At 38.3% G+C, this 12,290-nt stretch overlaps 1 protein-coding gene across 3 annotated transcripts in view; it reads right to left on the bottom strand.

Annotated features, from left to right (window-relative positions):
* Window positions 1-12,290, bottom strand: part of TENM2 (teneurin transmembrane protein 2) — a 698,905-nt gene that overhangs the window by 168,382 nt on the left and 518,233 nt on the right. For all 3 annotated transcript variants that reach the window (XM_040604228.1, XM_040604229.1, XM_040604230.1), the window contains exon 8: window positions 4,963-5,201. In XM_040604228.1, coding sequence (XP_040460162.1) covers window positions 4,963-5,201 — 239 coding nt within the window. The remainder of the gene's footprint in view (window positions 1-4,962; window positions 5,202-12,290) is intronic.

The raw sequence follows: 12,290 nt of genomic DNA, 5'->3' as shown, positions 1-12,290 counted from the left end.
AACTGCCAGACCCGTTGGCAATTCAGCCTTTTCTATAGCACAGAAGTGAATGTATAATTTTAAGTTTAGGCAGAAAACCTTGTGCCTTTAAAGCCAAATAACACTGAAAAATAGATGTGTAATAATGTTTTCATGTGCAACATATGCACTAAAAATGTAGTGCAAGCATATTCTTTCTGTCATTTTCCTTTTATTTTTCCTTTATCTTCTTGCACATGATAGGAGTAGATAAAATAGTATCAAGTACTCGAATAGTTATCAGTATGAGTCTCAAGATACTATTTTTTTTCCAAGGGAAATTCTAAATACTTTAAATTACAACATTTTTAACGTACTGACATGTTGATGGTCAGATGTTCTTTGATGCTCAGAGTTAGATTGGCAGAAATCAGAGCAGTGTAAAGGCTTACAAAAATGCAGTATTTAAGTTTGGCAGCAATTACTTTGTGAAAAACACAAGGTGACTTTTTTCTTTCCTTCTTTCTTATTTTCTATTTTTTCCCCCTCTTCAAGTTTGGCATGAATCTAAGAGCTAAAAACTCACTTAACATGACAAATGCTTTCATCACTCCCTTAACCCCTTAAGTGAATACTGACAAAGACAGTATGTGTGGTATATGCTTTCCTTTTGACACTTAATAAATTACTTTCTTGTAACTGGGTTTTGCCACCACTCCAATGTCTTCAGGATGTCCTAATTTGAATGGCTGGTTCTACATTCTTCATATGTCACCCCTGGATAATAGGAATAACTCCTGGGCTTTGTGAAACGACGTATGTCTCAGGATTGTCGACAATTTTATTTACATACTGCATGCTGGAATTTACCAAAACATTGTGCAATACTAGCAACATACGCTCTGCATTGCATTTCCATGTGGCTACTGAAGAAACAGGGGAGAAGTGATAAACCTGGCATTAAATAAGCATTCTGTATACAATGTAAGGAAAAATTTAACTGAAGTGATTTTTTCCTGTTTTCTGCTGTCAAAAATAGTATAACACTCAGCCACAGAAACATCTTAAAAAGCTCTTTTTCATGAAAACAATCTGAGAAATTTTTTGCCTATGTCTATCCCTTTAACAAATAACCCCAAATTTACTTGATTTGTTTTCAGTCTGGTGACTGATGTGTGTCAAATTTTCTGCAGAAACTCCATCAGGGTAAAGGAATTCAGGTATAGAACAGTACATCTAAGATGGTAAACCGCACCCATACAAAACCAAGCATATTTTGCACATACACATGCCACAACACAGCAGACCAGTGCCACCCAGACCTGTAGGAATTTTTCCCGGACATCAGCCAGGGTAAGTTTCAGAGGAAGATTTTGGAAAATCCGATACAATGGTACTGTCTGCTCTGTAAAGGAAAAGGCTACGTAAATAGCCAAACTTTGATGACATTTTGCTGTTTAAACCATCAGTCTACACGTATCTTAAAAAAGAAAAGAAACTCCAAGTTTTCCTTCTAACAAGGCATATTATAATTATTTTGACAAATGTTTTAACTTCTGAAAATCTCAGTAGTATCTTTATTTAACATTAACTATGTAGTGTGGCAAAGTTCCAAAGGTTATTATGCACTGTGAATTTATTTTTAAAGCTTTAAACATGCTGCCCTTTCATTTCATTCACTGTATTTTTATTTTTGTGTTATCAGAAAGGCAACAGCAACACCTAAATAATTTTTAAAATATTTATGCTTTTCTATCTCTTATGATAACTTTCTTGCTTGTCTCTTTAAACGGCCCATTATTAGAATTTTTTTTTCATGCCACTCCATAATCTTTGGCAGCCCTCTGAAAGTCCCATGTTTAAATGTGTAGACAGCATTTTTTCAGTGATCTATCCCTATCAATTCCCCCATCTCTTTTATTATGGGACAATTCATTTAGAAATCCTGAAGACTATGAGAACTTCAGAGCATTCTTTCAATATAATTTACCTTATACTGGCAGGGATTGCCTTTTTCATTTAGTCCTGCAATAATCTTAATTAGCATTGATATGGTCATCTTCACACAGCCTAGATGTATTGACAAACCTAAGCAGCAGAATCATTTGCTGCAAATTTTGATGACTTTTTCTGTAACTATTACTTTTAACTAATGTATCCCCAGTGATAAAACCTCTGCTATGGTGGAGAGCAAGAAATACTCTCTGTGGATGGCAGAAAACCATCATCAGCACCTTTAAAGCCTCTCCTAAGCCTGAAGATCTGACAGCAAAATACATCAGGAGGAGTTACTGCAATATGGGGTATTGCCCTTCCTCCTGCATGTCTTAGAGGAACTTAACATCTTTCTTCGTCCCAAGGCTGCCAGCTCTCCTGGTAGATTAACAGCTCTCACTTTCCCACTGCCTCAATGATTAGGACAGAACTGGGATTTCGGTCTGATCTGAACATTATTCTGGTCACCTGTGTTGAAAACAGAAAAACATTTTTCCTCCTGACAGAGCAAGACAGTTACTTTGTCTTCACAGCAGTTCAGGGAGTAGTAGGTCAGGAGCTCCAAAAGAGCTGCAGAAGAGCGGGACAGCCGCTATTTTGCATTGCTGCTCCTTCCCCACGAGAAAGGATATTTAGTTTTCCCAGGACTCAAGTTCTGCACATACCCAGAAGTTAATCCTCCAGAGAACTGCAGAACAAGGAAAGGTGCTTCAGGTTGTAGTTGTTTTGGGGGGTTTTGGGTAGGGTTTTTTGGGTTTTTTTGGGGTTTTTTTTGGGTTTTTTTTTTGTGTGTGTGTGTGGTGTTTGTTTTTTTTTTTTAAATAAGGAGATGATTTAGCAGCTTAAGTACCAAGCACCTTAAGTTGTGCTTTCGGAAGACAGCAAGTCCCAGCACTTTGATGGGTGGATGAGCTTATAGCTGATGGCCTTATGCCTGCTCTTTGTCATGTGGAATGAATCATACGAGATTTCCTGAGAGTGAGGGAATTAAATTAACAAATGGCCTAACTAAAGCACATCCCTTTTATCTTTCTGTTGTTCTCATGCACCTAAGGCAATGCAACTACTTTTTAGTTTTCTTTTGTTTTCTCCTTTTTCCATTGCTTTAAATTATGATCACAGTGGATCCATCAAATTTATTCACAGGATTAATTGCACCTATTCTCTGGTTTTGACAGCTACTCTTCAATATACTTATTCTTTACTGTGTATGGCATGAAGCTTGTCAGGTAGCTTATTATTTAATCCTTGAACCAACACTCTCTTCCTAAAACCTGCTTTCTTGTGTTCCTAGCCAACTCTATTGTGCTCATCATTCTTTAGTCAGGAAAGAAGACATCAAAAAACTTCTGTCAAAATGTATCACGTCATTACTTGAGATAACAGATCATTCATCAATTATTAAGGGTCGATGCATTGGCTGACATTCACTCTTGTCTTAGTGTATGAAAGTGTATAAAGAAATAACCATGCTGCAAAGCTTTGCTTTAGATTACAGTAACCTAAATACCAAGGAAAAATACATTTCATAATCCATCACTTCAAAGTTATGTGCATGATTAAAATATTCAACTTGCAGTATACCATTTCCCGTGTGCATAATCACTCAAACAGAAAGCTGTTGTATGATAACTGTCAAGTTCAATAAATCATGTGCTTTCCAATATTTTTATTTATATATCAAACTAAGCCTGTTATTCTTCTGAGGTCTCCTACAGGAGAAATACAGAAGGATGGTTAACTCTGAGCACTGAGTATGCTGGGATGTAGGCCTGGCCTAAAGAGACAGCAGCATTAAAGTAGCCAGTCAGCTCTCTCTTACTACTGTATACATTAATTACATATGAAAGCTCATTAGTATGAAAAATGGGGTTTCCTTAGAAAACACTGCCTATCCTGTTAAATCAGATTATATGGGACACCCCCCCCCAAAAAAAAAAAACAAAAAAACACCCAACCTAAAAAATTATTCTCTTCAGATGCAGAGAATAGGGAGAGAATTCAGTACATCATATATAGGTCTTTTGAGAACTATATATGAGAACAGTTTCAGAAACAAACTAAACACCACACAGAATAGGTCTGGAAAGTATTAACAGAAAATATCGACAAGCTACCATAATTTTGCCATTTACTCAGAGAAGACAGAGAGTTTGTGCAGCATGTCATTGCCACCAACTTATCGTTGAAGCCACTGTAAATGGTGCAAAATGCACAGCTAGCTGTGTAGGCACTTTGGAAAACCTCCAAAACAACAGACAAGGAGGGGGGAGGGGGGCATGTGGGAATCAGAAATTAACTAAAATTAAGAAAGACTAAATAACAGAAGCATGTTAAAAAATTATTGAAAAACCACAGAAAGAATTAGGACATGGTGTGGCCAGTACTAATATATTAATCACAGGAAATAAGTACAACAGTTAGTTCCCATTCTAAATTTGTTCTTAGAAAATTCTGAGAACCTGTGGAATACGGAAAACAGCAGCCCACAAAATGGAATTACCTAACTATTTTGATCTAAAACCACCTGGAATTTAGGCAGACAGACAGATATAGACCGAGACTTGTTAATCAGAATACTTTTGTGGTTTTTATCCAAAGGCAGCATGTGATGGTAATATTTGAATTCAAATGTCAGTACCTTCTGTTACTTATATGGATGCACCACCTATCACAGGGTTTTTTCCAAATATTTTTTAAACATATGATAGTGCATCAAAAAATCATTATCACCTTCTGTTTGGAACATAACAAATGCATATCTGACACCTAAAGTTAACAATGCACATTGAGAATCTTGAATTGATTTCTTGCTTCCACTGCTCTTATGACAGTGAACGGGACCTGAACATTTTATTTTTTCTCATTACTCAATATAAGGAATAATAATTTTCTTTGCTCATTAAGAGTATAAATCTGTGAAAGAGATTGACCATCCTTTTTTTTCTGCTGATTTTTTTTTTTTTGCTGACATAGCCATGTGATTTGACAGAGAAAACACAGCCTTACCTATGAAATATGCTAGCAGGATGGCAAGCAGGACTGCAGCGGCAATTGCAGATAAAGCAGCACATTTCCAGCTACAATACTTGGAGGGTTTTTTCAGCTTGAACGCATTCCTGGAGAATGTATTTCTAGGTAACAGTCTGGGAGGTGGAGTATAAACTGTTCCTGAGGTCAACGGGTAACCAGGGGAAGAACTACTGAACAGTGGAGTAGTTCCAGAAGACGTCTTAAACAAGAAATGCCTGAAAAACACAAAATGGAACATAGTTGAAAATGGCAAGAACTGTAGTTAAGGAAGAATATATACTATTCCTATTCCATTCCAGCTGCCATAGCGTGTTAAATTCAACCAAAAGGAAAAAGGATTTTTTTATGAAGAAACAGGGAGATGAAAATTCTCATAGTCTTTTTTCTACCAGAGCTTAACAACCATCACTAAAACACAGTGTCAGGACATCTGTTTCATCCTTTCTGTAATTAGATAGAACTTAACCAGATAGTAGCTAAAACACCAGTACAACTGATGGAGTGTCTTTGAGCACATTGAGACTGCACCTGTGAGAAGTGCGAGCAGTGTAGTATCAGAGGTGACATTGCTATCACTTCCTTTTGGCCTGTGTTTGATGAGGACAAAGCAACTAATGCCACTACAAAATACCTGTAACATTTATTAGTATAACAAAACACTTAACTTTACAAGAAAGTATCCTTTCTCAGTTCACAGGTTTACATGATTTCCCTGTGGGATTCACTACCCAACAAATATTCTAAGTAGAAAATAAAAATTATAAGTCTCATTATCGCTCTTGGAAAAAGCTGCCAGCAAAAAGCATTGAGAACATATAGAACAAAACCCATAGTCCTGTAAGAAAAGATCTTGCCAGTATTATAATTAATCATTATTCTTTTGATGGTACACAGGTTTGGTTTGAACAACTAAGGCAAACGCCAAAAGGATACGACTCAGCGGGGAAAAAAAAAAAAAGGAAAAAAAAAAATACTTCAACTGCCCAAACATTTGTTAAGAAGAAAATAAGGGACAAAGTATACACCTAACAAAATCTCACAAAATGCTGCCAACACTTTGCAGACAGAAGAACTGGAGAAAGCAAACGAGAACACCAGCTTCACTGGATTAACTCCTCACCGTCAGGAGGAACTGTCTACAAGCGTGTTCCCAGTAAATGATCCAAAGGGAAGCGCAGCATAACAACCGTGGCCTTCAGGAAGGCCAATCTGGTTTTAGACAAACACGCTTTGGAGATCCGTTCCATATCCTGCCCCTTCACCATCTCTGAGAAACAGGCACTTCTCGAAATCAATGAGAATGAAAATACTCAGTGATCTCCAAACTCAAAGCAATATCCTAAAATAAGCCAAGTTGTACTTCAGATGTAAAAATGTTTTACATTTTGATTCAGATCAGAATCCAGTACGGCACTCCAACCACCTGTTAGAACTTTAGAACCAATTTCAGTCACTGTTTATTACAACAATGATTTGGAAGTTTGAAACTGAAATGTGTTTCCTAAGTACATTTTCATCATGCATATGCATACTTCCAAGCACAGAGTTTACTGTATACTTATTATATGGCATAATTTAAGTGATTTTAAAGAGTATTAAAGCATTTGTTGTGGAGTAAAACCCAGAGCACAATAAATTGCTTACAATTTGCATAAAGGTAGAAGACAGCAAAAGGAAGGCTGGCTAGGTCCCCCAGTTCTATGATTAAACATTCACATTTGAATAGAGACTCTGAAATTATGTTTGTTTGTTTTTTTAATGCAGTCATTAATAAACTATGAATGAACATGAAAAAAAAGAATTTGTTTGACACTGCCTTTATTTTTCTTTTTTGGTTTTAAACCCCACACGACTTTGTACATCCCTTACAACAGGGATCAGGATGTAGTTTGTTTCAGAAAATATTTCAGTCACCTAAGATAGTGGTAGTATTGCCTCTCACAACTTTTTCTTTGTGCTTTGGACACTGCAGAAAAAAACTTCAGACATACGTACACAGTCAGAAGAGACTTTCAAAGCCCAGCTATCTCATGCAGATTAATTATGTGGTTTTGTTTTGTTTTGATAATGCAGTATTTGTAAAGCAAAGAAAGAAGTAGAATAAAAAGGTAATATTTTAACCAGTGACTGAACAGAAACATTCTGCCCTTCTTTTTTCCTTATGAGTGAGGCTCGTTAAGACATTAGAATTGCTTGTTTTCTGCATGTTGTACATGATCTATGAGAAAACACAGTAAAGGCAAATGCGGAAAGGGTTTCCCCCTCCAAACTGCCCAGCCTTTTAAACTAAAAAACACACCTTCCAGTTACAAGAAAGCAAGAAATAATGAAAGTCTGATTTCACCAACACTTTACTTTAAATGTTTGTTTACTTTACAACAGTTTAGTTAAAGTAACTGTTGGGAAAATGATGTTACCAGGCTGCTTGTGTTAGGCTAGGTCTACTGGCACGTCTATTCCTTTTGACTGGGTAAAGCTTGATTAACACTCATTAGCAGAAGCAGAAACTTTCTGCTTGCTCTCTGGTGTTGGGAACGCAATACCACTTCCATGAGAGGAACTAGGGACTGAAGCGACACGGAGCATGCGGGAGGGAGGGAGATCTGGGGAGACCAAGGCAGTCGGAAGGCTCGGCTCTCCCGTTCAGACTAACTGTGTCTGCCTCAGCCCAGCACCCCCTTCTCCCAAATCCCTGTGGTGTGAGGAGCCCTTGCAGGTTCGGACCTAAGTCCACAACAAACAGTTCTTACAGTTCTTTCCTTTTTCCTGCTCAAAAGCAGATCTTACAGAATCAAACTGGAAATTGCGGTCCTTGGCACCATCTTTATCTGAAATGTCAAGGTTTTTAAACCCAGGAATTTGACGTCCTCTTTAGCTGAGAAGGCAGCTACAGTACCAACAGAAATTTTAATATAAAGCATTGTTAAAGTAAACTCCAATATATACTGAAACTCTGCTCCTGTTAAAATTGAATTAATGAATATCTAGATACGTTTTAATAGAACATGTCAATCATATGCTGCTTCATGTGAGAAGAAAAAAAAGTAGGAGAAAAGAAGTTTCACTGTGATCCACTTTGAGGTCCATACAGTATAGAAAGAAAACAAAATACTTATCCATGCAAACATCACCTCTGTTGCATTATTAAAACTGATCAGAACTTGATAGAACACAAAAAGGCTGATTGAAATGGATACATGGAATGGTGTCATTCCCAAAGCAAAAAAGAAGAAAATAACATATAAATAAACTGAATTTTGTCACACCTGTGAGTCCTGCCCATGTATTTTGAAAGCTGGAAATTTATTGTCTCCATATGAGTGTTTCTGACAAATTGCAACTATTGGAAGATAGCACACTATCTTAAAGTACAGAAATCCTGCCTGCAAAAGTTTTAAAAATATATTTAACTAAAGATATGTTAAATATCCACCAAGCCATTTTGGAAAATTGCATTTGAAAGTTGGAGACTGGATTAGCAGAAATACCTTAAGTTATAGTAAAGCGCACCAGGAAGACTGAGGATGTAACAAAATACTTGGACCCCCAGAAATTTAAGTCTAGATTCAGCTCTAATGGAAATAAATTGACTTGTCTCAACTCTATTCCTAAACCCAATGATCTATAGCTATATTTTTACGTGGGATTTGACATGCTCTGTTACAACCAATTGTCTGTGGGCCCAACCTGCACAAAGAGAACATGATCATTTATCAACATTAATTACAGTCTCGCAGCAGTAAGACTGGGAGGTATTGTACAATGACTTCTTATGAAAAGAAATTATCTTATTTGTACCCATTCACTTAATTTCAAATACATTCCATATTAGAATTAAAAACACCTGTATATTCTCGTGTCTTACCTGTTCACCTATAAAACACTATTAAGAAAAACATATTTTCTACCTCACAATTAGCATAATTTGACTTAGATCGGAACCCAATTTATATTTTGAAAACATGGGAGTAAATTTGCCAAGTCTCAGCCCAGTCTCCCTAATTTCTGTGCCTTATGAAGACATCTGTATGCTGGAAAATTACAAAAAATGATTGTCAGTATATGACGACTCAGTAATTTAAGTGTCCATGAAAGCTATGGAAGGAGCTTGCAAGCTGCTCACAGCAAATGAGTTAACCCTGTAGCTCGCTCAGTGCTCTCCTCCAGCACTCTGCAGCTTTCTGCAACGGGCTGTCAGACGTGTCCCCCTTTGTTTTAAGCAGCGTGTGCTGCTGATGTGCTGGGTCACAGACAGGGACCTCATCACTGATGCCAGAAGAAAGGTGACATCTGCGAAAGTTGAGCTTGCGAGAGGACATTTGTACACAGGTCTGTGGGCTAATGGTAAATGGAAAAAGCTGTATTTTGCTTTCTTCATTAATTCAGGGCTCTCTCTATAGCATTTATTTCCCCCCAGGTCAAAAGGACCTCTTGTGTTCAGGGAATAGTGGTCTGACAGAGACTGTATTAACTTCCATATTCTTTGAGAGAACAATCATTTTTTCTGCTCTTCCTTTCTAGCCTGATTGTCATGGCAGCACACTGCAAGAATCGGTTGAGAAAAAATAATAATAACTGTGTTTTGCAATGAAAACCTGTAATAGAAAGGAAGAATGAGATGCTTTCTAACATGAATTTCTTCTTTCTTTCTTATTATCTGAAGTTCATTCTGTATGAAGAAAAGAAATACAGAGAGCTGTAATGCTTAAATTGTCTTTCCTCAGTTTTTTTCATAGGTTTTTAGTAGTAATTATTAAATAGAAAAGATACATACTAAGAGACTAGTAACAGCTCAGTGTAGTGGTTCTAGGACATAAAAAAATACCTTCAAGTTGTGGTAAAATCACATCAGTATATAATTTCATTGGATATTTATTCTTATCAGAAAAAAACCAATAAAATAAGAATGTAACATGCTGGCTTGCATTGGGCAAAGAAAAATAATCTGTAGTCTTTTAAGTCCTCCAAAAAAGTAGGCATGAGTCATTTTACGACAGCAGAAGCCTCGAAGTGGCTTCTAAATTCAGAGAGTGAAGTTTTATGGCAGTTTTTTAACTTTTATACACCACCCCACCCGCCCCCCTCCAAGAATGAAGAAAACTTCACGCTGTTCTCATGCCTTTTATGCTAAATTGAACTCTGAGTGTTAGACTGGTGCAAGCTTTGGTTACCTGTCTAAGGGCGCCTCAGCCTTTTCCCTAAATTAGATTTAATTGCATGCCCTTGCTCTCAGGTTCTTGCAGAGAAACACAGGATTTCAGCCAGGTTTACACAGCTGAAAGCTCTCTGAGCTGGTAAAACTGCACAAAAGTTTCTACCCTTTTTAGTGTCTAGAACAAAGGGACTTTCCCAAATGTACTAAAGTCAGCGACAAAGGTTTGAAATGTTATCTGTATGTGTTTAAATTTTATAGTTACAAGAAATGGTCTCGATCATGTCAAGTCTACCGACTAAACTCAGTAAGATAGATTTTTCAGTGGAAGGCTATTTAAAAGCACACTTCCATAACTGAACTGGCCATTCCACACAAGTGTGCCCATGCGCACCCTGCCACCCAAATGCCCGTGGCAAGCAGAGGACAGCTGTCACGACAGCACACTATCGCAGTGGATTTCAGCCTGCTGCAGATAATCCATTTGTGCATATCACCATGCATGGGGCAGGAACCCAGGACACTATTAGGCATGGAAACAATAATTCAGAATAAACACATCAATAGCAGTGGGACACTTCTATCCACTGTGCTGTGACTTCGAACCTCGTGGCAGTCACCAGTTTCCAGCGCAGCGCTAATACCAGCTGCCCAGCTCTTGAAAGGGTCACTGTTCCTTAAAAGCTGCATTCTTCACGTACCCAGGCAAAGTCTTCTAAAAAATGCAGAGTGTAAAGCACAGTGTCACGGATGCTGCCTTAAGTACCAGACTAGCTTGTCACTGCCATCGCCACGCTCTCCACAAAGACACGGTCGAATGCAGAAAAGCACGGTAATTGAAAGCTGCCTGACAGGAAGGTAGGATGTTGTACAAAAAGGCAGGTGCCAGCCTTTGGGCACCCTGATCTGTCATATTATTAAACAAAACCAAATAGGCGATGTTCACAAAGCTGCAATTGAAAATAGAGTGGGTGAAAAAAGGCAAACCAGCCGTATTGTACCACACCAACGTTGTAGAAAGGTACTGGATACCTTTATGCAGGCCAACCCGCTTTTCACCTGGAAGATGTCGATAGAGATATTATTGGATAAACTTTTATAACCTTCTCTGTTCTCCATCCCCATGGTGAGCCCGGTTGCATGCTCCCCCGGGGTCTTGCTGCTGCACTCCTGGCTGGGCTCTGGCACGTCCCAGCCATGCAGCCCAGGCTCAGGCTGCTCAGAAAGCTCAGAGTCCCGACAGCTGTCAAACAGTCTGTGGGAAGCTGAGGTGTAAAATAGGGAGAGAGGAAGGATTGCTGCGGTGGGGATTGGATTTGAGAGGGAAACACAACACGGAAAGGCATATAATCTGAGCGGGGAAAACCTGGGAGGACCAGCAAGGATGTAGTGGGTCAGATGGCTGGTGCTGATGGAGTTGGTGAGACACGGCAGCTCAGTGACCCCAGGGAGCTCCAGGGGCCACCCCTTACCTTCCTGACAGGGAAAAAGATTCTGGGTGCCCTGCAGCAGGTGGTGAGCACACTCACTCAGCCTGTCAGCTTAAATCCTAGCTAGTTTTTGAGCGAGTTACCTGGCAAATAATCACTTTGCCCTTTAAATTCATGCATTTCTTTCTTGCAACTACTGTATATGCTCCAGGAATGCAGCAACGAAAATGCTAGTTAATGCCTGGTGAAGAGTAACAGGAATAGGTACAGACACAAACACAAAAAATCCGTTACTTAGCGTATGTACGTACATTAAATAGGAGCAGGATTAATAAGGCAGCTATAGGAATATTTAGACAGCTCTGAATCAGCTCAAACTCTAGGAGATTTCCCTTCTTAGGTGGGAAAACTTGTGTCTTTTCTGCTGTAAAGTTTTGAGTAGTACGTTGCATAACGTAGTCGAAGTAATGAAATCCAATAATGACTACATTTGTTATTCCGGTAGTGATGATGATGACAACAGTATTTTGCATTTCAATAGGTTCGTTCATTTTTAGCTTTCTACATCAACTAATGACCGTAATTTCAAAACACTTCTATTTTAAAGGGCATACATGTAAGCTCTTCACTATCTCTTGATTCAACTATTCACTGAACAACCAAAAAAGAAGTACTAACAACAGTGCTATTGCAAGTCTATAAATAATAGACAATGAATAATT

Source organism: Falco naumanni, chromosome 8, assembly GCF_017639655.2.
Source record: "Falco naumanni isolate bFalNau1 chromosome 8, bFalNau1.pat, whole genome shotgun sequence".
In the NCBI taxonomy this organism is placed as follows: Eukaryota; Metazoa; Chordata; class Aves; order Falconiformes; family Falconidae; genus Falco; species Falco naumanni.
This window is presented reverse-complemented; position numbering and strand designations above follow the sequence as displayed.